The sequence below is a fragment of the Protopterus annectens genome, chromosome 12.part0, assembly GCF_019279795.1.
Source record: "Protopterus annectens isolate FY-2018-M chromosome 12.part0, PAN1.0, whole genome shotgun sequence".
Lineage (NCBI taxonomy): Eukaryota > Metazoa > Chordata > Ceratodontiformes > Protopteridae > Protopterus > Protopterus annectens.
The window spans coordinates 139257140-139284515 of NC_056746.1; the positions used below are offsets into that span (position 1 = coordinate 139257140).

General features: G+C 40.5%; 1 protein-coding gene across 1 annotated transcript in view; it reads right to left on the bottom strand.

Moving 5' to 3' along the window:
- The window catches only part of LOC122816399 (multidrug resistance-associated protein 1-like), an 827783-nt gene that overhangs the window by 62692 nt on the left and 737715 nt on the right, over window positions 1–27376 (bottom strand). Inside the window, exon 24 of the mRNA XM_044089157.1 lies at window positions 12377–12503. Coding sequence (XP_043945092.1) covers window positions 12377–12503 — 127 coding nt within the window. The remainder of the gene's footprint in view (window positions 1–12376; window positions 12504–27376) is intronic.

Sequence of the window (27376 nt, forward strand, 5' to 3'; positions counted from 1 at the left end):
TTTATTCAAAATAAAATGTTAAAACTAAGCACATTCGCGATTACAACATCGATTCATCACCTGATGAATCAATGTTGTAATCATGAAAACGCTTACTTTTTAACATTTTATTTTATTTTGAATAAACATTTTTCAGTACTCAGCCATATCAGTGCAGAGTTTGATAATTTCCAGTAAAGCTGATCAATTATAGCTTAAAATGTCCTTCACAGAGAATAAAGTAACTTTCAAGCTGGACTGCAATTAATTATACTTCAAAATTATAACATTAATCTAGCAGAATTTCAGAGATCAAGGAGTTTTTGCTGAACAGGGTAGGCAGAGATGTTCCTTTGTTTCTATATAAAATACCTTAAAACTTGAGTTTTAAGAGTATGATAACAGCAAACATGAAACAGCTGAAAATGATGACTGACAAGTGGCCTACTATAAGAAGAAATCCCGCCTCCACGTACACAGGACAAGCATTATACATTATACTTGGTCAATATTCGGTCCCATCACAAAACTACAAAGAAATACACTTCATGATAACTGCTCACACCTACGGATCATTGTGAACTGTAATACTTAAAACCCCACTACAAACCTGCAGGCAGTAAACAGGAGGCCAGGCACAGGGAAAGCAAGTACCAGAAAGCCTGTGGAGTAGAATATTCTGAGCAGTGGCAAATCCAACAACTTCCACAGAAGGGCAGCCCTATAATCCTGACAGTATCACACTTCAGGTGGTCATACTGCCACAAAAATATAACTAAAAGCTCCTTAAGATGGATATGCATTCTATGACTAGAAGATTTACTTATTTATTTATTTATTATATTTAACATTTGTCGACCAGGAAATTCCGATTAGGCCAGAACCTATTTTCAGCACAGGAAGAAACATTTCAGGCGCATGTCATTGGAATGGCAAAAAAAAAAAAAAAAATATATATATATATATATATATATATATATATATGTGTGTGTGTGTGTGTGTGTGTGTGGGACGACGAAGTAGTACAGCAGTAATATTGTCTTCTCACAAGAGGTTCTCCGGTTCGATTCTCGGCTGGGGCTCCTTCTGTGCAGAGTCTGCATGTCCTCCCTGCGTTCATGTGGGTTTTCTCCGGGTACTCCAGTTTCCTCCCACATTACAAAGACATGCGTCTGGAGCACTTCTCCCCAGGCCTCTGCTGAAAATTTGCTTTGTTCCAAGTCGGACTTTCCCGGTAAACAAATGTTAAATAAATAAATAATAAATAAATAAATATATACGTACGTGTGTGTGTGTGTGTGTGTGTGTGTGTGTGTGTGTGTGTGTGTGTGTGTGTGTGAGTGTGTGTGTGTGTATATACAGCTTTCAAAAAACAACTTATCAGTATTAGAAGGAGACAGCCACAACATAGGATCAAAGTCTGGCAGTTAACAGAGAGGATTAGGGCTATTAGCTGTTAATGACCTGCTTCCTGTGGTGGAGGGTTTGATTCCCTCAGCCTTCACCTCCCTACTGTGAGATCTTGAGTAAGTCACTGAACCTTTTACTGCTTTGGGTCAACTAGGAAATTGGGCAAAGCTCCTCAATGGTCTCATGGTCTGCATGTCAAGTAACTGCCTATGAAACTACAATGTGGCTAGACCACCTAGAAGTCGAGTAGGCAAGTGTACCAATTGGAAAAATTACAGGATCTACTAAACAGGCCCGATGATCAAGATGAAGTGACAAGTGTGCAACATGGAATATCCAGTGATGGATTATGGGCCCGCACATACAAATTATAAGGAGCTTATTCATCTGGTGTAAGAAGAGCACAGGATTTCAGACTAAACCAGGGGTAGAAACAGGGCCTATTTCAGAGATGGAAGCTTGCAGCACCATCAACATCCTTTTTAATCTAGTCCTAGGAACATCAGGTTGTGAGAAAACTGGTGAAGTCAAAATTCTACCACTAAGGCTATCCAGTATAAGTGGCCATAAAAGCTACTTATCAATGCTTGGCGCCAGAACTAAAGCATGCTACCGGAAGGAAACATTCTGACAATATCATACAGGAGCGTTGTAATAGAAATGTAATAAGCAATAAGGAAAATTCATTTTTGTTAATTTCTAGGTCGAATGTGCAACATATAAAGCAGCATATATGTGGTTTATGATGGCATGTTTAAGATCATGCAACAAATTCACTTTCAGCAGTATATTGCTCGTACCACTATGGTCCATGCCTGAAATGGCATATTAGTACCACTGGTTTATCTCTGCTGTCTAAAAAACAGATATGGATTACTTTTTTGTACCTTACAGCCATTCATTCATTCCATACACATACTAGAATTAATGTGCAACCTATGTTTCACATTTACAGCTTTTACTCACCACATAAAGTGCAATTAGCACCTTGAATATTGAAATGATTCCTATTTTTTCTTTACTCAGAGTCTGCAAAACATACTGAGTAGATTAGACTAGAAAACCACAAATTCAGCTTTTTAATTTAATTTAATCTTGTCGACAAGCTTTTATTTTTAGTTGAGTGGGTAGGATTACTAGTTAAGATTATTTTGTTAGGATCACCCGTTAAGATTGCCCCATTTTATAATAAGCCCTGTAAAATAATTTTGATACAGTCCTAAATAATTGAAAAAAAAAAAGGGGGAAGGTAAAATAAGAAATCTAGGGGAAACATCGAGTTGCTGCAAGTGTGAGAGTGATGCCTGTTTAAACGTTGATGCTAAGTATATGAAAGGTTTAAACAAAAATAATGTTAAATTTTTGAAAAAGTGGAAGTCGAAATATGATTTTGATGGTACACTGAATAAGAATGCCTGTGCAAAATTGGTTAGAGATTTGAAAAGAGATGCGGGAACTAGAACTAAAAAGCAAAGACAATTGGGATTTCCCCAAGCACAAAAATGGTTAGAAGAAGCAAATAAACGAGCTATAAAAGAAAAACAGTGCCTGGAAAAAGAAAAAATAAATCAAAAGGGATCACTGGTGCCAAGTGGAAAAGTAGCTTTATTTTTAGATAAGGAGGATGAGCATACAGTTTGTGCAGTACAAAGGCAGGCAACTGCCTCACCGGAAAATGCTGCTGCCGTACCGGCGGAACCTCCTCAATATCAGTCTGAAGATGTGGGATCTGTACAGCAGGGTGGGTTATTAGCTGCTCAAGGAAACGTTGTGACCCCCCCCCAATTTACCCGCAAATTCCCGTAGTACCCAAGGTTGCTTTGCAACAGGTAGACCAACCTATGCAGTTAAGGTCGGGACCAGCAGGGCAAGGACGTTGGGCCATTAAACTTTCTGACCACTCAGAAGCCCTTCCCTTAATACAAGTTGCAAACCCACAAGCAGGGGATGTTGGACAAGAGCCAACTATTTTAGTTTATCGTCCCTGGGCTAGAAAGGATATAAAATGAGCTATGGATGGTATTCCTCATTCCAAGGTTAATTTTCAAAAGTTTTCTGAGGACATACTTGGTATGCATTTAAGTTATCATCTAAATCAGATTGGCACTTAGTTTGTGGTACTTGGACATGTAAGGCAGATGACGGCACTACATTAAAGCATAATTCTGGGGTGTTAGACACGCGAGTCACTGATCTGTTAAAGAGAATTTCTGATAAGTGGCGTCCAAGAGCAGATTGGACAGTAATAAATCAGTGTATCCAAAATGATGATGAATCTGTAGATCACTATATTGTAAGATTGACAGAAGTGTTCAATAACCATTGTGGAATGATGATTCCGCAGGAGCAGACTAATGATAGTCCGTATGAACAGCAATTGAAGAATGCTTTTCTTAAAGGTTGTAAGGCTCCGATAAGTAGTTTTATAACTAAGAATATGGTAGATCACAGAACATGTAGACTGCAACCTTTGTTTGAATATGCATGGCATGCTGAGTGACATTTCAATCTAAAAAAGAAAAAGAAAGTACAAGTGTTAGCAGTAGGGGATGATGGTGGTATATTTTTGGTACAGGACCAAAGGGGGCAAGGGCGCCGTGGTGGCATTGAAAGACGTGGGGGCCCGAAATGGGACACATCGTATAAACAGGGTGGACATTCAGAGGAATATGAGGGGAGGTTAAAACGTGGAGAATGTTTTAAATGCTGTAGACGTGGACACTTTGCTGCCGACTGTGAAGAGTGGCAACATCCCCCACAGCTTACGAACAAGGGCTCCACATGACTATATGATAGTAAAGGAAGGCGCCAAATTCATTATTGTGATTATTGTAGAGAAGAAGAAAGCGAGAATGATTGTGATGATGATGAGGCAGACACTCTCTGCGATGAATGTCAGGACACCCAGGAAATTAAGGAAGGGCGGGATTGTGACTGCGAAGTCATAAACCTGGCACATTTGGGTATTGCTATGCATCTAGATCAAAAACCCATGATAGAGTTTTTGGTTGAGGGACAGAAAGTGGAGTTTTTATGTGATTCAGGTGCATTGCGTACACTTTTGGGTCCAGCAGTTCTACCCCCGAACTGCGAAACGGACGAGTTTGTCCTTGTGAAAGCGGCAAACGGGAAAATTTATAAGGAACCACTGTCTCATCCTCTATTGTTCACAGATCCGCAAACAAACCAAACTGTTTGGTGTAGGGTAATTATATCGAAAGTTTGTCCAGTTAATTTGCTGGGAAGAGATTTGATGCATTTGTTTGGAATAGCGGCAATTCCCACACCTAAAGGCATTGAGATGAAAAGGTTAGCGGATGGCTTGGTGGTACAGGGAGTACAAGACTTGTTTTACTGGTATAGCCAGGACTTGAATTCAAATGGGCCGGGGAGGGTTGATACAGATTTGATCAACCTAGCTTTAAGTAAATCTAGGAGCAGTTCACCGCAGGTTGCGGTGCACTTACATTGTACTATGTACTACAGAAAGGCCCCTGGTCCGGATAAAGAATTTGAAAAAGAATTCTTTAAGCACAAACGTGCAAGGATAATTTTGAATGATATGTTTTGGGATAAGCAAGGTAATACAGTAGTGACCTGTACTTTGACCAAGGAAATGAGTTCTTTACATCGCTCAGGTTATAGCCCACATATTTCAAGTTACTAAAGCGGTGGGGACACATTGGGTAGATTTGGCGAAAAAGGTAATGATTTGGAACACAATGTCCGAAAGTCAATGGAAGGATCAACAGATCCAGGTACAAAGATTAAATTGGGTGACTTGGGCACAACCAAGTGTGCACCTAAGGGATGACAAAACAGAAATGGCATGACAAATCCTCCTAACTCAAGTGGACGATAGTGCGTTAAGTGCCTTACCTGTAGATTTATGGTCAAAAGGTAAAGGGGATGTAGGACTGATGAAAACAGCAGGTGAAGTTTGTATAACTCCAAAGTCAGGTTTTAGACCTCGTAAGCACCAATATCCGCTAAGTAAACAAGCAGAGGAAGGAATTAAGCCAGTTATTGAGCAGCTAAAACAGGTAGGAATTCTTGTTGAATGCCCAGATTCACCCTGCAATACTCCGTTGTTTCCTGTAAAGAAACCGGATGGGTCATGGAGGTTGGTTCAGGATTTACAAGCAGTTAATTTGGCTGTGATCCCAAGAGCACCGGTGGTCCCTGACCCCTATACATTACTTAATGATTTACTACCTCAGCACAGATATTTTTCTGTCATAGATATAAGCAATGCTTTTTTCTCCATACCACTACATAAGGAGAGTAGATTTTGGTTTGCATTCACTTATCAAGGTAAAATATACACATACACCAGATTGCCACAGGGTTATTGTGAGAGTCCGACAATATTTGCACAAGAAATGGCTGCGAATTTAGCTCAGTTTGTTCCCCCAGAGGGAAGCCAGGTTCTGTTGTATGTAGATGATATTCTGTTGGCCTCACCCATGCAGGAAAGTTGTAAAAGGGATACCCTAGCCCTTCTTAGTTTTTTTAGCTGAGCAAGGACATAAAGTAAATAAAGAAAAGTTACAATTGTGGAAAGCACAAGTAAAGTACTTGGGTTATTTAATTTCGCAGGAAGGTAGACAATTGGAGAACAAAAGAAAACAAGCAATTCTTGAGGCACCTATGCCTACGACTAAGCGGGAGATGATGTCCTTTTTAGGTGTGACTAATTTTTGTAGAAGTTGGATCCCTAACTATGCTGAGGAAGTAGGGCCACTGACCGCACTGATCTATGACACTCCCATGGCAGCTAAAAATAATATACAGTGGACAAATAAGGCAATACAGGCATTTAATAGAATTAAGCAATTGATAGCAGGATCTTCTGTTTTGGGTTTTCCGAACTATTCTAAGCCGTTTGTAGAAATGGTTGATTGTAAGGGAGGATATATGACTTCGGTTCTGGTACAAGTACATGGGGATAAACAGAGACCGATAGCTTTCTACTCCTCCAGATTAGATCCTGTTGCAAGGGCATTGCCGCATTGTGTTCAAGCTGTGGTGGCAGCCACCATGGCAGTACAAGCTTCAGCATCATTAGTTTTGTTTCACCCATTGCAGTTGCGGGTTCCACATTCAGTGGCTACTATACTTTTGCAAGATAAGATAAACTTTTTATCTCCTAGTCGACATTTGTTGTGTATGACAGTGCTGCTGACACAGCCTCATATGACCATAGAAAGATGTACTGTCTCCAGCGACACTTTTGCTGACTCCAGAAGAAGGCACTCCACGCGTTTGTTTAGAGAGCATTCATGACAAAGTACTTCCCTGACCAGATTTAACGGATATTCCGTTGGTAGATTCTGATCTCGTTTTGTTTGTAGATGGATCAGCAAAGCAGGGCACTGTAGGAAAAACACTAGTAGGGTATGCTGTCACCACAGAAACTGAAGATTTGGAGGCAAAAGGATTGTCAAACATTTATTCTGCACAGGCAGCTGAGTTGGTGGCTTTGACTCGAGCTTGTATCTTAGGAGAGGGTAAAAAAGTGACAATTTATACAGATAGTCAATATGCTTTCTCCACTGTACATGTTTTCACTCAACAGTGGAAGAATAGGGGAATGGTTACTGCGACAGGCAAACCAATAAATCACAGAGATTTAATTTTACAGTTGTTAGATGCAGTGTAACTACCACTTCAGATAGCGATATGTAAATGTTCCGCACATACCAACAGAAAAGATCCTGTCTCCAGGGGAAATGCTTTTGCTGATATGGCTGCAAAAAAGGCAGCTCAAGAAAATGATTTGCTTTTACATGACAATGATTTGGAGCCCGGACACCTCTTAGACTTAGAGACACTAAAAGTAATGCAAACATTGACGACACAGAAGGAAAAATGTTGTTGGGTAAAATATGGTATCACTCAACAGGATGGATTGTATAGGGCATTATATGGCAAAATGGTATTACCCTCAAACCTTTTTAGGTATGCTGCATTGGTTAGCCATGGACCTGCCCATGTAGGAGTACAGACGATGATTCAAATAGTGTCTAAGGTGTTTTGGTGTAAAGGGTTTTCAACTTATGCAAAGCAATTCTGCTTATCTTGTTTATTATGTGCAAAGTATCATGCTCAGGGGGGAGTTAAAAAGTCTCAGCAGGCGTTCCCTACCCTTCCGTATCCATTCCACACACTCTGTATGGACTTTATTGAGTTGACACCCTCAGAGGGAAAAAGGTTCTGTTTAGTCATTATTGATGCTTTTTCTAAATGGGTAGAAGCTTTTCCAGTGAGGCATCCGAATGCACAAACAGTAGCAAAGCTTTTGACTACAGAAATAATTCCCCGATTTGGCCTACCAAAACGCATTTACAGTGATAATGGGTCTCATTTTGTTAACCAGATTGTTCAGAAATTGGGTCAAGTGTTTCAAATTGATCTCAAAAATCATTGTGCTTACCATCCCCAATCAGCTGGACTGGTGGAAAGACACAATGGTGTCTTGAAGAGTAAGCTCCACAACCTGATGGCAGAAACACATAGGTCATGGACTGCGTGCCTTCTGTTGGCACTCCTGTACATGCGAATCTCACCTTCCTACAAAGGACTTACACCATTTGAACTTTTGTTTGGAAGACCATATTACGTCCCGCAGTGGCAAGGATTGTTGCCAGCGGAACGTGAGGGGGGTGAGGATCTAGCGGATTATATGAAGAAGCTGCTAAATGTCAGATCTCTTGTAACCAATGACTCCTTTGCAGATTCCAGAAATGAAACCTTGTTAAGCGTGGCACCCGGGCCTGGGTGTGGATCCTAATTGTGAAGAGAAAGAATTTGTCATCCCCCAGGTAGGAAGGCCCATACCAAGTACTTATCTCGACATCTACGGCTGTAAAGATCGCTGAGAGGACTTTGTGGATTCATATCACCCACTGTAAAAAACTCAAGGCTCTTCCTTCTACCATTGATGTTGGTCAAACTCCACCGGACCTCTGAGTGCAAAGTCTGGCTACAAAGGGGGATTAGCCCAATAGGGGTTAGTTCGTCTCAAACCCAGTGAAGAAACCAATGGCGCGAGGTAGTCCTTAGGGAGGATGGCCATGTTCAACTGGTACTTGAACTGTCACATGATGATGATTTTGGTGGCAAAAGTAAATATGTCCATACGAGAAGGAACAGTTGCAAGAGAAAAAGGAATGGTGGTGCTGCAAGCGCAAACAGGTGTTACTACTGTGTTTAAGGTGAAACTTTGTGAAGGAATTTTGGACTGTTCTAAATGGAACAATAATAATTTCTTGACTCATGCAAAATACTTGTGCAATAGAGACTGTACATCCTGGTCAAGTGTTTGGTGGTCAACAGATGTGAATGGATGGGAAACAAGTGGTGCAGTGATACCAGAGAAAGATAAAAGCAGGCAACAAAGAATAAAAATTGCGCATTTCCAAGGTACCGAAGTAATTACTATAACCATTGTGTCACCACAAGAAAGTGATTCAGGAGTTTATGGAATTGGAGTGTCCCTTCCAACTAGAACTGATCCTTTGGGGACCCTCCAACTTAAAGTACAAAGCCTTAAGAATGCGATAAGTAAAGCAGATTTTGCCTTCACAGAAGAAGAACAATTGTTACTCGAGACGGGATCCGTACACCATAATGAATGGTTATCTTGGGTTAGATATAGTACCCAAGAAGCACATCGTGAAAACTGTATTTCTTGTGCTGAAGATAAACAGCAATTAGCGACAGTCCCATTGATGCAAGATGAAGGTAACCTAATGTGTCTGTTGAAATTATTCTTCAACAAAACTGAAGATAAATGCAAAAATGAAACTCAGCGTTTTCCAGTCATTAGCAAAGTTGAGAAACCGCCTGCAGCGATTTCCTATCCAGGTTTGTATATGTGCATTTCCCGAGATGTCACAGGAAAAAATTATGGCAATATGGGACAGAACTATTGCAATGTTACTGTGATTGGCAATGAAAATCCATTTCTGGAGAACCAAACTCATAGTTTAGCAGACGTATGGTGGTTATGTGGAGACAACAAACTCAGATCAAGGCTTACGATTCCCTGGAAGGGAACTTGTGCACTTGTAAAGTTAATTCTACCATTCTACATTTTCTCAGTTCCAGCAAGCAATTTCATAAGAGAACCTGAAATAAAGCCGAAGTGGTTGAGTAGGAGAAAAAGAGAGGCACCAAAGCAATCTTTCGATAGCGGTGTCTACATCGATAGCATTGGCGTACCAAGAGGCGTACCTGATGAATATAAAGCAATAAACCAAATAGCAGCTGGTTTTACATCCATCTTTGTCTGGATTCAACCTAAAAAGAATGTGGACTGGATCAACTACATTTACTATAACCAGCAGCGTTTTGTGAACTATACCAAAGATGCATTGAAAGGAATTGCTGAACAACTGGAGGCCACTTTGCAGGTGGCATGGCAGAATCGAATTGCGTTGGATATTCTCCTGGCCAAAGAAGGAGGAGTGTGCAAGATGTTTGGGACTTTCTGTTGTACATATATTCCAAACAACACTGCGCCTGATGGAAGTATCACTCGAGCTTTGAAAGGTTTGGAGATGTTATCCAAAAAATTGGCAGAGAACTCTGGGGTAAGTAATCCCTTTACAAATTTTCTACAAGCGTGGTTTGGAAAATGGAGTCATCTCATCAGCAGTTTCCTGGTGTCCATTGGAGTCGCTGTGGCTATCATGGTGGTATGTGGTTGTTGTTGTATACCCTGTATCAGAGGTCTTCTGCAAAGACTGGTTGATACTGCTGTTACGAAGACGATGTACCAGCAATTGCAACAGACTGGTGAAAGTGAATACATTGAACTGTGACTTTTTGCAAATGTTTTTGAAGTTTAAAAATTTGTCTTGCCAATGAAGTTATGTACGCAAAGAAAAACTTACATATATTGCTGAAATGAGACAAAAGTGTTTTCAGGGGGGGAAATGTTAAGAGAAAAAGTTTTAAAATATACTGTTATTTGTCTTTTTCCTCTTCTTGCAAAGTGAACATGTTATTTGTTGGGATATGCCTATCAAAGATGGGCCTCATCTGTGAACAAAATGCAGCATTGTTTATGAACCTGAATGATATCTGTTTTCTGCACTTCAGAATAAAGAGATTTGGTTATAGCTTAGTGAAGCCTGGGATAAGGACGCACGGCCGAGTAAGAGTTAATTTACTGGAGCAGGCTATGTGTCCTGGAAAATTTGAGCTACCGTTGTTGAATTGAACATTCTGTACTACTTGAACATTCTGTACTAGCTATGGGTTTGAGGTAATTTGTGATAAACATGTTTATCCTATATGTTTTTCATAGTCAACTGTCAACGGTCAGAAATGTAACAAAAAGTTGTTTTGCTTGCAGTATAAAAGTTGATGTCAGTAAACAAGTTGATCAGATCAGATCAGTCCAGATCGGACATCTTGGCCAACATGCTGTGTAATCTGGTTAGCTGCTAATAAAGGAAAATTCATCACCTGAGGCAGATGCGACTCGTTTGAATTTTTTCTTCTGACAGATAGTGATGAAAGACACTAGACCACATTATGTCAGACAAGACACTTCCTTACAGCACTTACAAAGAACCTGCAATTAAGTGATGATTTTGCACACCCAGTATGTTAATAAAAAGATGGTATTGCGTGCCCATTGTACTTTGTATGCCATTCCAAGTCAGAGTATCTCTCAGATGTTACACTGTAGTACACAGGGTCCCCTACACTGAGTTGCAGGCAGCACTCTCACCAGCTGTGCGTGCATCATGGCACCCTGTTATGTACAGTGCCATATCATAATGTGTTTCTTCAGCTGTGTCTTATGTGTCTGCGTCTGACGGCTCAGTGGTGCAGCGGTAGAGTTGTCGCCTCACACCAAGAGTTTCTCCAGTTTGATTCACAAAGACATGCATCTGGAGCGTTTCTCCCTGGGCCTCTGGTGAAAACTGGCTCCGTTCCAAGTCGGACTTTCCTGGTTAACAAATATTAAATTATGTAGCAGATGCTGTTAAGATGGCTGCTATATGCTTTGTGCGGCTCTGTGATGTCACACCATTTTAACAGCTATGCCATTAACACTGTTGCTTAGTCTTAAACTGTGCCATCTGTGAAGTACAGATAGCTTACTTGTGGAGCATTGTTTGGTACCATGAGGGGCATGCTTCTACCGCTGCAGCCATTCTGGTGAGCTGTATCTCATCAGACTTACAGTATGTTGGGCAAGTAGCATTTCTGCCAGCCAGAGTCCTGTGGGTACTGTCTTAAGGCCTTCTGTTCTCAGCATTTCCCCATCAGTAATCTATGCTACTCTCTATGGCCTCACCCCCCCCCCCCCACTGTTATCTTTCTGACATGTTGCACCTATTACTTTGTAGTTCATTATGTGATGTCATCAGTGATTTTATTTTTCTTGCACTTTAGCCAGAAATCACCTGACATTCTTATGCATTTCTGTTCTCTCAGATATGACCAGTGAAACAAAGTACTTTTTCTCCTTAACTTTCAGTTTCCAGTATCTGATTTTATGCATAATTAAATTTAAAAATCAAAAAGTTTCTTATGTTTTATAATAACAACACCTAGAGAAATGGCTAGTGCTGTAAATAACTATGTGATCATGCAGAAGCACTTTAAGCAACACAAAAAGTAAAGATCTCATAGGAAAGGACAGGAAAACAGACAAAAAGAAAAACTTTCGGACATCATGCCTACAAAACACAGTCTAACATCATTAAATATGCGTTGATATTGTTGTCATTACAGGATAACAGAAGTCATCGAAAAGACTGTGTGCAAACCGTCTTAGTATAGCGAACTGGTATAAGACAAACAGCAAACTATATTGTGTTAACCAGCTATGGATTCCTGCCATTTTTATATGCACTGTGAGCAATACACATCTACTGCAATGTTCTCGGCTCAGCTCTGAAAAAGAAGAGTTACTTGATTAACAAATTCACAAATACAAAAATTAAATTTTTGCTTCTCTTACCCGCAAGGCATGAGTAATTGCTAAAGCAGCAAGACCTGGACTGATGTGATTTTTGGCAATCACTGCAAAAAATGCTGCCGATAACAAAATGAAGCTCGTAAGGAAATCTAATCTTTGACTTAACCACCTAAAGAAAACAAAAATGAATGGTATATATACATTTGTTTGGAACAGTACAAATTTGTTTAGGTTTATTGTGAGTACATGCAGACTTCTCTTCTATTACATCATCCACATTGTTCTTCAAATAGACACTCTAAGACTACACATTATGTTGGAGAAAAAGCTGTATCATCTTCAGACATTCAGACTATTTGAATTCAACACCTTACACCCACCCACACATACACACTCACCCACACTCACACTCACCCACACCTACACACACACACACCCACACATACACACACACACACACACACACACACACACACACACACACACACACACACACACACACACACCCACACACACACTCACCCACACCCACACTCACCTCCCACGCACACACACACTCACCCACACCTACACATACACACTCACCCACACCCATATATACACTCTCACACGCACACTCACGCATGCACACACACACACACACACACACACACACACACACACACACACACACACACACGCAGAAATCCACAGTATGAATACCATCCTCATACTTTACTAAAAATAGGCTATAGGCCAAGTAGGACTGACCCGGTCAACAAAGCAATTTTTTTAGGTACAGTGAATGTTACCCATTCTTGAAATTTGGCAGATGTTCAGGATATGTATGCATTTATAAGAAGCTAGTCTCTTGTCTACTGTTTAAGGGGTAAATCTGGTGTGTTAGTATTCCTTTCTTAAACCTAATAAATAATTTCATTGCTCAGACATAGTATTAGATAGACTAGGGAGGGAGAAAGAGAACTGGGCTGTGATTCAGAGAAGAGTAAGGCATGATCTCATAATGACATGCAAGTGAGCAGTGAGGAATATGCAAATTCAGGAGGCCAAAACTGCAGACTGATTTATTACTGCATAAAATTGTAGTACAGCACATCATCATCATCATCATCATCACCAACCCCCCTTTTTCCCATTTTGTACATGGGGTCAGGGTGTTGTGTCAACTGCCACCATCTCTCTCTATTGAATGCCACTATCCTACCTTCTTCAACACTCATGCCTGACTGTTGAAGATCTTCTCTCACACAATCCATCCATCTCTTTGCCGGAGGGCCTTGTTTCCTCTTGCCTTCTTTCTGTCTGTCCCAAATCATCATCTTCACCAAACTACCTTCTGCTTTCCTACACATGTGCCCAAACCTCAATAATCTGTTCTCCTAACTTACTCTGCAACTGGAGCTACTTTGGCTTTTGCACGTTTGTCTTCATTTCTTTGTCTATCCCACAGAGTGCATCCTACCACCCTTCAAAGGCACTTCATCTCCATCACCTCTAGCTTCCTCAGCTACTTTGCCTTTACTGCCCATGTTTCCAGATAATGCAGTAGTACTGGTCACACCATTGTTTTGTACACCACACATTTTAGCTTCTTTGGCATCTTTCCATCATAAAAATTGAAATTAACCAGCAATAAAGAGGTAATCATGACCAAATAAAAGAATATGCCTCTTATTGAGACCTTCCCATGCTAGAGCTCCATAAAACAAGCAGCAAAGCCATGACTTGAAAGTCCAATGTCATTTATTGTAAATCCACACAGTCCACATTAAACGTGAAGCGCTTTTGTCCCCCCACACTTTAATAATGGGACTTCATCAGAAGAACCCTATTACAGAACCACTTTCTTTTATACTATGCTCATTTAACTAATTGAATGGCCATTAAAGTGCCAAATCATTAACTATAGTAAAACCCGCTAACTTTAAAAACATAAAAAGCATTAAAAATGTTATTCTGAATTCCACGAGTACCTTTGCACTTAAGACAGTGTTACAAAACATATATATTTCAAAATGTTACTTAATAAAAAGGTTTACATAATAAAAAGTGTACATTTGTATAAATGCATAATTAAATATATGTATAGAGGCAATATTAAAGATAATAATAAGAAATCATCATATAAGCTATGCAAAAAAATGATGGCTAGCTATGTAACATTTTTCACCCTTCCTTAATCATACATAAAAGCTCTAACAAAGTAGCTTATAACCCAATTGTTGTAAAACTTATCCAATAACATTTATAATTGTAGTGCCCTCTTTTTCAAAATTGGGAGTAAAGATATGTTCTCATTCATATCTGGGGAGTTGACTGCATTCAGTTTTACTTGCCATTTAAATTCTTTCAATTCCAACATTAATTCCCACTATCCCCCTCTGGGGTCATTGGGTACTACCTCCAAAATTCCAAACTTAAAGCTAGTGAAGTTGGGACATTTAATATTGTGCTTAAACAGTGCATTGTTAGTGTTTGCCTTTTGTATCAGATACAAATGTTCGTAAGATTCTCTTCTTTAATCATCTCTGTTTTACCCACATAGTAATGCCCACACCCTTCACATACCACTATATAAACTATACCCTTGCTGTTACAATTTCTTACCCCAAAAGGTACCCCTTGAAGGATAAGGGTACTTTCATTTAAGATGTACTGGCACCGCCTTCATGCACCACAACATGTGGTACCTTTAGTATATATTGGATTCTTAACTAAGTATTGCTCAAAGAGGGATTTACAGTTCCTTCCTGTTTTCCAAATAAATTGTGGTTCACCACCTGCAAATCCCACAACTTCCATATTCCCTTTAAATATTAACCAATTCTTCAGTATTATGTTATTAATTTCTCTACTGCTCGAAGCATATGGAATCTCCATTCCCCTATTAAAGTCATGTTTATTTATTGGGGAACCCTCTCCATTATGTAATCCACTCATATTGCCCAACAATGGTTTGTACCCGTCACCCCATCCAAATTTCATTTCCTCACACAAATTATTTACCAGTTTTTTAGATACCCGTTCTCTAGAAACACTGCACTTATTTTCCTCATTTCAGTTCTAATTCTGAGCACATTCGGGCAGCCCTAATCAACTGCCTTTTTCGTATGACCAGGATGACAACTATGAAAATTCAGGTAGTTATCGGAAAAAGTCTCTTTCCTCTGTATTTTTGTGGTAAACTTCCCTCTCAAATTGTCCTTAGTTAAAATAATATCCAAATAGTCAATAAAATCCTGATTGATATTACCCAGAAATTTAAAATATGGTGTAATATTCTTTAGATAATCCAAAAATAGCCAGTTATTTTCTTTCTTGTCCTTCCATATAATGAGCATATCATCCAAAAAATTAAAGTAACCTATCCACTTACTTGAAAATTCAAAACTCAACACATGTCTAATCTCCCAGCCATACAGGACCAAGTTCGCAAAGATGGGTGCACAACTTGCACCCATCGCCACTCCCTTCAAATGTAAAATAATTGTTGTCTAAAATAATCTCCATGGCCACCATAATAAAATTGATTAATTCCTCATCTAAACTGGTAAGGCTATGGATAGCTTCATGAAACAACACTAATCCCTCTTGATGGGGAATAAAGGTAAATAAATCTATAACATCAATTGTTGAAAAACAACACTGATCAGTGTACCAACAGCAGGGAAGACTGAATGCAGTCAACTCCCCAGGTATGAATGAGAACATATCTTTACTCACAGTTTTGAAAAAGAGGGCACTAATGTTATAAATAATATGTTATTGGATAAGTTTTACAATAATCGGGTTATAAGCTACTGTGTTAGAGCTTTTATATATAATTAAGGAAGGATGAAAAATGTTACGTAACTAGCCATATTTTTTTGCATAGCTTATATGATGATTTCTTATTATTACCCTTAATATTGCCTATATACATATATTTAATTATATTTGTAAGAATGTACACTTTTTATTATGTACATATTCTGAAACATATATGCTTTGTAACACTGTCTTAAGTGCAAAGGTACTCATGTGGAATTCACAATAACATTTTTTAATGCTTTTTATGTTTTTAACGTTAGCGGTTTTTACTATAGTTAATGATTTGGCACTTTAATGGCCATTCAATTAGTTAAATAAGCATAGTATAAAAGAAAGTGGTTCTGTAATAGGGTTCTTCTGATGAAGTCCCATTATTAAAGTGTGGAGGGATGAAAGCGCTTAACGTTTTAAGTGGACTGTATGGATTTACAATAAATGACATTGGACTTTCAACTCATGGCTTTGCTGCTTGTTTTATGGAGCTCTAACATGGGGACAGTCTCAATAAGAGATTTATTCTTTTATTCTTCTGTCATACACTACCCCTGACATACTGTGCTACTTGGCTGGAGCCCCTCTGATTCTAGCTTTGACTTCCTCATTCAGATTTTCCTTCTCAGTCACACCTCCCGGATACCTGAAGCTGTCAACCTGTTCCACTATTTTCCCATCTATCTCAATTCTCTGCCATCACTGCCATTACAACTGTCCTATTTGTACTCAGTTTCAACCCCTTGTGCATTCAGTTTTGCTTCGGTTTTGCACTCCATTCTCCTATCCTTTGTTGCAGAAGCATAGCTGGTTCATCCAGTGCCCCACCCCACCCCCTCAGGAAAAATAAAAGCTCTTAACTTTAATAAGCCAATCACTACATTGTAAGTGCTTGGCTTATTACAGTTAGATCTATTACCTCTACCAACTCTTCTACCAAATAGCACACCAACCATGACATGTCCCCCACCCCAGCCATTTACATCACATTTCTGTGCCCTGCCCCCAACCCTCCTTCAACATATTTTATTAAAAAAAATCTTCTTTTAAACTGTAGCAAACAGCTGCTACAGTTTATACCCTGCCTACATGCAGCTCTACAGTGCTTATGTTTTATTTAAAAAAAAAATCTTGTTTTTAAACTGTAGTAAACTGTTTGCTACAAATGTCTGCAATACTAAAATGGGGGAAAGGGTCATGAATGTAAAGGTGGTACTCCTGAACTCAGGGTGCTAGTTGTGTTTTGGGGAACCCATCCTTTAGTGATGGGGTTAGGCTGCTGTTACATGACATTTCCCAGCATCCTCCCTGCTAGCTGTTGTGGATCACATTCTCTATTAAAGTCGGAATGCTACTGTGTAACCATCAGAAGCATTCACTCCTCTGGATAGCTGTGTGAAGGCTGGATGATTCCTGTGGCACAGATGAGGCTGGATCTATGAGACTTTGTTTGTGCACACTTAAGACACTTTCCATGAGAAGGCCTGACATTCGTCATCCACAACAGGGATGCCAGGCCATGTGCCAGCACACAACATTAATAGTGCATTTGCAATAGCCTGTGTGTCTTCTGCTGTGGGACACACTGTGCATGGCCACCTTGTGTTCTGGTCCTCTCACATCCACATGACTATCTGAAATAAGTCTGCTGGGCAGTCATTATGTGCTAAATATGTACATCTGTGGATGCACATTTGTCACCAGTGACCTTAGCACAATCGTCTCATTGTGCCAGTACTCCAGATCACACTGCAGTTGCCACACTTCTTCAGACATGCCATGGAACAAACTCACCTGCTCCACATTGGTGTGTGTTGCAATCAACACCTGAATCACTGATCTTCACATGTACTGGTTGATTCTGAGTACTGCATGCATATCAGGGACAGTATGGGACGCTTGTTGACATTATGGGAACCATGGTGGCATTAGATTCCCCTGTATCTCTCTACCTGTGGCAGGTATGTCCACATCAGGGGCAGAACACACATGGGCTAAGCAATTTCATGTATGCATTACTAACCATGGCCTTCCTGCAGTGTATATGCCTGGATATCAGCTGCAGTTAGAAACTGGCAAGGCCTCCCCTACAGTATGTGGTACCATAACCATACAGTTATGTATGTCCAAGACAATCGCCACCCTCTTTGCCAGGGTATCCCATTCGGTTTCCTATGGGTACAGCATCCAACCAGTCATACAAAACTGTACTGTGTGATGGTGTCGTGGTCTTACATGTGACATTTTGGGGAGCTTAACTGCCTTTGCACATAGAGACCTTGACATGCGTTTTATTTGGAACTGCTACTGTGAATGCCATTTCCAGAATGGAATGCCCTTGTGTGCTCACCATTGCATGTGTTCAGATACATAAATAACTCAGTGGGCCTCCCACGCTGTAAGGAGCACCACAGGCTTTGCAGGGGTGGACAGGGACATTACTACAGTGCTGCTGCTTCCTTCAATTTCTAATGCTCTGTGTCCACAGCAGTTTTAAAGCAGTTACGCTAAATTCCATTCATATGCTGGAAAAAAATCTTTTCAAGAAAGAAATGGTGCTCTGTATTGAGCTAACACAGGACACTTAGCACGACAGATATGGTGAAGGCAAAGGTTGCAGTATGAATTGTGGCCTTTAGGTTGCTCCATGTAGTGACATACTTAAGAGTGGGGTCTAATATGACTCCTAGGTGTTTGAATAAAGAGTTATATTATATTGATCGGTCGTTATAATGAAATGGGCTTGGGAGTGAAGGTAGTGTGTTTAGCTTCACTGGTATGCCCAAATGCATCATCTTGTTTTTTTTGTTTTTTTTTTCCTGGTGTACAATGTTAGTTGTTTTTGGAACAGCCAATGATGAAGGCATTGTAGACCGTTTTGGAGTTCTTGGCAGTTATGATGGTAAGGGTAGGGCATAAAGAATATTGCTGCAGGTGTAGTAAGGGATGTATATGAAAAGTGGATGCTTTGATCATCTGCTGTACTCTTTCCTGCTGTAATTTCCTTTTCCTTTCTTTGTGATTAATATTTGAAATAAGAGTATAATATCATAGGATCAAAGGAGATTACTAGGCTAATGGCCCTGGGGCCCTTACAAGACTAGACAAGACTTTATCCCCAAAAAGAAACCTCAGTCAGCACTTGTCACCCCTGTCAATGAGGGACACAGGTGGAACCCCTGGAACAAATTTGTGTGGTTTCCCATCTACTCATCAAGGTTGCGCTTGAAGATGGTCAGCATGTCTCTGTCTGACGTATATGGCAAATCTATTCCTGGTATGCTCTTTACTAGGTGAACCTACTAACATAGATGAATCTCCTCAAATACTAGTCAGTAGGAGTGTCTGACGTAATTGCATTACCACACCATGGAACTAGAAAGGCTCCACTCAGATGTAAGGCAAAAATAATGTATGAAATAGGACTGTTAAAAATCAGAATAAAATTCAGAGCTGCAGTTCTCCATGAACCCAGTTTCCACCATGCCCCAGGAGGTTCTGAAAGATTCTAAATCTGAGAGAGCAGTGAGGAAAACAAGATTAAATTAACAGTGAGAAGAACCTAGAACTACACCGGGCACAAATGCAATTGTATCAGAATATACTTGAGCAGCGTACTACTTGAATTAGCGAGCTCCCCATTTAGTACAGGAGACATAACTTAATCCTGACAATCTCGAAGACAGATTATGAAGAAATAACCTCAGGATAATTATGCTGGAAGAGGGGAAGGAGGGTGCTGACAAGTTTGCTTCCAACAAAATCTGTAAGCTATCTATTACTCAGGTCTGAAATAACTGTGGTAGAAAAGGCTCAAAGAGTTCAGCACAGACAAGTTGATTAGTCCTGACATTTCATCATGAACTTATTAGGAACTGTATTGAACTTTGAAGGACAGTGAAATAGTTCTTTCTCACGTGTGAGAGCTTGGACCCACAAATAAAACTGATGTCTGATTAGTCTTTTCTCTCCAGATTACAGTGCTACTCTGTTCAGGAAATGGAAACTTTTGTAATGGTGATTCACAAGCATAAACATAAAGGCTATCTAGTTTCACTGAAATTTTCAGCCACCCTTCAAGTGAAGTCAGGCACCCAAATTATTCCCTTCAGTTACCTTGAGGAGGTAATTCAGTATTTGGACCTGCACAACACCATGAATGTAACCAACCCCAAGGACAAGGTCATTGTAAAAGCATCTTCAGGAGACACAAAGGAAATATCTGGTATCCCTCAACTTACTACAACAGACTCCAGAGGGGAAGAAAAAATAGGGAATCTCCAGTACGCCCCTTTGGCTCAGCTGATTGAAGACAATGAGAGTCACGATTTTTCTACAGACTTTTTGTCCACAGATCCTTCCCCTATTGAAACTGAAAAATATCATTAGAGTCCCCAAAACGGTGTCAGAGGTTACTTGCAAGGAACTTAAGATGACTTTTCTGTACTTTCTCTCTTTTTAGTAGTTCTTTGTCAGGAACTGGGTATTTACCCAAGGTATTACTGGCGCTTAAAAGACTTTGGTTGTGAGGTCAGTGCTTTCTATGTTCAATTTGTTTAGTGGTGGGAAGGGGCACTGTAGGATTTTCTTATAAATCTGTAGTCACAGTGGGATTTTTTAATGAGTCTTCTTGACTGCTTATTCATTGTGTTTCCTTTGCAACCCATGTTTTGGTCAACAGTGTCCAGACTTAATAATCTTTTTCAAACCAGTTTTTGCATTTTTTTAAGTTATTTCAATTGCATTTACTGTTGTTAGCTACACACTCAAGTCCGCTGACCATTTCTGCATTTAAAAGTAAACTTACTGTTGTTATAAATTGTGTTTTTAAATGTTTTCAACCACCCCCCAAAATAAATCTATCTGTTTGCTTATTTCCCACCATTTTCTCTTGCTAGAATAGTCCGGATTTCAGATTTGCTGAATTAAGGACTGTATTGGAGTTTCTGAGTTGCCCACAAATTTCTGTGATAGAGGGAAGCCTTTCTGCTTATCAATGGGAGTGGTAAGCACTGAGCAGCCTATCTACCACTAGAGGAGTGGTTTCCAGATCTGACATTGAATCTCATTGGCCATTTTCGGCTGCTTTCTATCCCTTTTAACCTTCTGCCTTAAAAAAAACATGTTTGCATGGGTTTGCGCGACACGCAGCACCACTAAGCTACAGTAAACTATTACCAGTGCCAGAAAGTCTGCTCTTCAAAATTGTCCTTAGATCTTGCTAATTCGTTTCTTTTCTGCACTTAAATAGCATATTAAGGCTAGCACTTGTTCAATAATTCTTAAAGCGTTTTCTGCAGCACATTAACTGCTACCAGCACTAAAAACTTTCCATAAGGAAAAGTAAAACTGCTTCAGTACTTACTAGATTGAATGCCCACATCCAGGCATGTCTAAAGGTCAGTTCCCTGCACCTTCTCCTTTTAAGCTGGTGAACCTGGGCATCCTGAGGCAATGTAGCAACTGCCTCATGAACACAGACAACCCTCTCCTCTTACCTAATAATACTCAGACTTGTCTGAAAGATGCACCTATATGAAGCCAAGCACTCTCCAGCCAAGACTGGAATAGCCAGTCAAGAGGAGATGGTCAACACCTGAACCACACCACATGTAACACATAGCCCTCCAGAACATACACAACCACGGCCCTCACATAATAACACAAAACATACACCCACCTTCACTGTGGCTCTCATTAAAAATCTACCCAAACAACAGAGATCTCCAAGGCAGAAATGCATGCATGCAACCACCACATCCCAGCACAATCCATGAAACACATAGCTCACATAAACAGTGTGCCACTCAACCAAAGCCCCTAAGGCAAAACAACCTACCCAATACACTAGTCATAACTGACTCCATAGTAAGGCACACTGAAGTCTCACTCACTAGGATGAATAAGGAGAAGGTGACAGTCAGGAGTCAGGAGCCAGGATCTGCCACATAATGCACGCACTCAGGTCACTCCACAATAAGTACAAATATGACTCTGTCATTTTCCATGTTGGTGAGAATTACCTGAGATGTACCTCCCTGGACTACATGAAAAGAGACATGGAGGAGATCTCAGATCATGTAGCCCAGGCAGGTATGACCCTAGCCCTGAGTAGCATCCTAACATCACCCAGAATGATACCACAGTACAAGCAGAAAATGACTAATTTCAACAATTGGCTAAGTTTCTGGTGTCATTCTAAGGGTATCCAGTATATGTCTGCCTGGGAAGACATGATCGACAGACCTTGATGCTTTGCCAGAGATGGCCTGCATCTATCACCCCTGGGATTCTGAATACTGGCCAAGGCTCTTGCCACCCATATAGTGCCTTTTTTAGGCAATGTCCTGACGACAAAACTACCACAGTAACACCTACAAGCAAATGTAATCTGAGGGTTATGCTACTCAACGCTAGAAGTCTAAATCTCAAGATGCACTCGATTGAAGCACTCCTTAAAATGGAGAACATTGACATTTGTGCAGTAGCAGAGACCTGGTTCAAGGCTCTGGAGAGCACCCCTGCGCTACCAGGCTATAATTCATGCCACACAGTTTGGACCCAGAACTCAGGCCAAAGCCTTAAAGGAGGAGGTGCCTCCATATTCATAAAGGATGTGCACACCTCGAGACTAGTAGCCCAGCATAATGCATCAGAGATACTTCAGGTGCAACTAACACTGGGTAAGACTGCAATATAGATTATAGCCTGCTATAGATCCCCGACGATGTCCCTAGACTCCCACTCCACATTCCTGAGCACCCTGGAAAATATTAAGGTTCAACCCAACACCCTCATATTGGGCGACTTCATTTACCCCTCCATCAACTGCGAAAACTACTCAAGTACCAAACACTTGCCCAACGTTTCCTGGAATTCATTAATTCCAATGCCTGAACCAACTCATTCGTATGCCCACTAGGGGGCAGCAACATCCTTGACCTTGTTATTACTAACATGGGAGACCATTGCTCTACACCATCAGTAAACTCCTCCCTGGTCAGATCGGACAACAAGCTAATCACCATGGATATCCACATCCTACTCACACCCCCCATAAAGGTAACCACTGTGAAAAACTTCTCCAAAGCAAACTTTGGCCTTCTAAAAATACAAGTGGCTAACTTCACAACATCTATGTAAATGAAAAATGGGTGCATGACCGCTGAATCATACACCTATGCATTGTACGAACACGTACACAAATGCATAGAATGGACCATACCCAACAGAACCAAGATGCTCTCCTCCAAAATAAGGAAGCCAATCTGGTGGTCCCCTACCATAAACAAACTCTACAACAGAAAGAAGAAACTGTTGCAGAAAACAGTGAAGTCCCAAGACTGGAAAAACTCCCTTGCTAGCCTCAACAAAAAACTGAGATCCCTCATCAAATCCTCTAAAGCTAGCTATGAAAACAAAATTGCAGCGGACATCAAAGACAACCACAAAGTCTTCTATAGTAATGTCAAGAATATACATAGCAATACTCAGATCTGCTCTGAGCTACAGCACAATGGTAACTCCTATACCGAGCCAACAGACATTGCCAATATACTGGCTGACAGGTTCAGTGCAAACTTCACCCTCTTTCATCCCCTAAAGGGCCAATCATAATACCGGAGGAATGCCAAGTACCAAATATTACTGTTGCACAGGTTAAAACCGCACTGTCCAAGGCCAAGAATACAGCTTCCATGGGACCTGATAATATCCCTGGCTGTGTTCTACATGAATTACAAAGTGAACTGGCACCACACCTGTGTGCTCTGTTCAATCACATCCTCACTTCAGGCTTTGCCCCTACTGAATGGTGCACTGCTACGGTCATTCCACTCCACAAAGGGGGAGCAACTACAGACCCTGGAAACTACTGCCCCACTAGCCTGATGAGTCTGGTGTGTAAGGCTATGGAGCACATCATCATGGACCTTATTAATGGGGACATTGGGAATCTCCAAACTCTGGACCCCACGCAGTTTGGATTTGTGAAGGGTAGATCATGCCTGCTCAACCTCTTAGACTTCTATGAGTCTGTCACCAGAGATGTGAATGAAGGCAAGGTAGATCACACAGCCTACCTCGAACTGGCCAAGGACTTCGATACTATTCCTCAGTCAAGAATCACAGACAGACTCGCTAAACTAGGAATAAGCCCTTACGTCAAAAGGTGGGTTGCAAACTGGCTCACTGATAGAACCCACACTGTGAAAGTAGCGGATTCCAAGTCTGACTCCCCAGTCATGAGTGATGTCCTACATGGATCGGTCTTGGGTCCTCTTCTGTTTGGCATCTACTTCTCTGAAGTCCAAGCCAACACAAAGGGACTCTGACTAACCAAGTTTGCTGATGATTGCAAACTGGGAGCCACTCTTGACTCTCCAAGTGATATAGACATTCTACAAAAAGGCCTCACTGAGACCAACGACTGGTGCCAGAACCATGACCTTAAGCTCAATGCCAAAAAAATGCATCATCATTCCCTTTGGGAAGAACTTGGTACCCATGAACTACCACATTGATGGTAGTCCACTAAAAACCGAAGATGTAATACGAGATCTGGGAACACAGGTTGATAGCAACCTCTCCTTTGACAACCACATTGCCACTGTGGTCAGAAAATCCTTCTATGTGGCACATTTCATTACAAAGGTTTTGCATCCAGGAAGAAAGAGGTTATTGTCTCCCTCTTCTCTTCTCTTATTAGCCCTATTATAGAGTACAACACCTCATTTGGCATGTACCTCACTAGACACCTACAACAACTGGAAAGGCCACATAAATACCTCACTAAGAGGATCTTAGGACTTAAACACATGGCCTATGTGGACAGGCTCAACAAACTCAAGCTTTACTCTGTCTCATATAGCCTACTTAGAGGCAATCACTGCTTGACCTACAAAGCCATGTCCTACCCAGCACTTTTAGATATGCTACATCTAAAAAAATCCCAATCCCTCTGTACAACACGCTCCAGAGATCTAAACCTCATTACCTCAATCAACAGAACATGCTGGAGGGACAGGTTCTTAACCCAGAGACTTCCCATGCTCTGAACAGACTTCCCATACACATCAAGCAGAGTACCTCACTAGCCTACCAAGAGAACTCTTGATGAATGGATGGGAAATAGAAAAATTCACCCCAGGGATAACTCCAGTGGTCCTGCTTGATAGAGGCACTGGAAACTAACGTCAGACAGCGCAATGCCAGGGAATGCTTTGGTCTAGGCTTGTAAAGGCTCCAGGGCCATCTAGCCTAGTACACACCTATGAACCTATGTCTGGGTCTGGGATGGATCTGTGAATCTAGTTAGACTTTAATGAGACCTGCTCACATGTCATGTGGTTTATACTCTCTCTGGTTAAGTCCATTGTTAGCAGTTTATTTTTAATACACACATATACATAAAGGACAAGTGTGTGCTTACCCCAGCCTACTGCAGAAATGGTAGAGTCCATGTAGTCTTCTCTCAGTTGATGGAAGGTTATATAACCTGAATGTATTAGAGGTCATGGTTTTGTTTAGATTTAACAGTTACTCAGAGTAGCATCCAGCATTGAGGGGGGTTTCTTATCACATGACCCAGATAATTTTATATTTTCACAGTGTTGTTTCTTTTAAGTTTCCTGTGAATATCTACAGTTATGGCTTGGTATTCTGCCCGTGGTTGTCACCTGATTCCCTGGGAAGTGAGTAAGGGCTACTGCCATGTTTCTTACAACAGATACTTCCTAGTTGTCCATTTCCTAAAGGTAAGGGTGCTATTTCTTTATTTATTTTGATTTGTTTATAATGTGATAGAACTTCAATATTTAACTTTCTCAGTTTAATCTTCTCTGCAATACTTTGGAGTTTCAAAGCTCATCCCATGGTGCAGTGCGTCCTGTCTACAGTACTCAGGCATAACTAATTCATATCAGCAGGAGAAATGCTCTGCTACCACATAATAATAATAATAATAATACTAGGCAAATGATCACAGGAAAATAAGATGCCTAGCCGTATTCACCTTTAAGAAGACACACTTAAAAGTTCCAGCCACCCTTTACAAGCACTTAACAGTGCTTACCTCCCATACTGATCATGGCTATACATGATAACTCTAGTGTAAATTTGTGCCTACCATCTAATCATCAAAACTAGGCCTAAAAATTCAAAAAAATAGTTATTTGCTTGAGCTCTTATTCCATAGGCTGCAAATATGTTGAGCTAGGAATTTGCCCCTCGAGTGAGTCTTGTTTATTTTTTTATGTAGATTTAGGTCCCTAGTATGAGTGTTTGTACAGCCATTGCCTTTGCAAAGAAATAGCAGGCCAACCACGACTTGGTCATTCATGGTTCAAAAAGCAAAACACAGGTCACCTTTAAGCAGCCAGTAAGCTACAGGGTATAAGGAGAGGCATGCTAATCTATTAGGGTAGTTGAAGTGTTTGAGACATTTAATTTTATTGATTAAAAATCACTGGGGGCATTGCGGTTGAGCGATATGCTTGGATATGTATTTACCAAGGTGACATGTATTCAATAGTGCTTCTGGTAAGGGAAAAGTTCAGTGGTGACGTGACTTCTTTGGATGTTGAAAATATTCTCTTGGAAATTAATTGGGCCAGATAGAAGGATTTCCTGATTACTGTGGAAACACGAGTGAAAGAGTTATCCTCATATGTAATCAGGTCTCTTATGACCGTAGCTGTCTGAACAGGAGCCCACTTATAACGTTTAACTTGGGTGCAGCTTTTGTTTTAGCAAAGGCTGCTAGACTGCACCTTTTTGCATTTAGCTAGAGACCAGTTTCAGTGGACATGTTATAGGTGCACTCCACTCCTTTCTGGACCAGTTTAATGCCAGAGTGCCCAGCTTGCAGGTATCAGCAAACTTGTTAACCACACTTTTGGAATATTGGCTTGGATGTCTACAAAAAATAGGTGGCGGCCAACACTGATACTTGTAGTATTCTACTATTTGCAATTTTACATTCAGAGTACATAGCAGAAAGTTATTACAACATGGGATCTTTTGGATATCCAATTTCAAATCCAGTGAAGAATGTACTGCTGTGCATTCATTTTTTAATAATACCAGGATGAGAAATAGTGTCAGAAGTCTTACCAGGTCAAAATAAGCAGTGTACATGCAATGACCACTATGCACAATCTACGTAACCCTTTTCAAAGAAATGAATGAAGTTCCAGGGACAGGACCTGCTCTTCACAAAACCAAACTGACTGAGGTTTATAT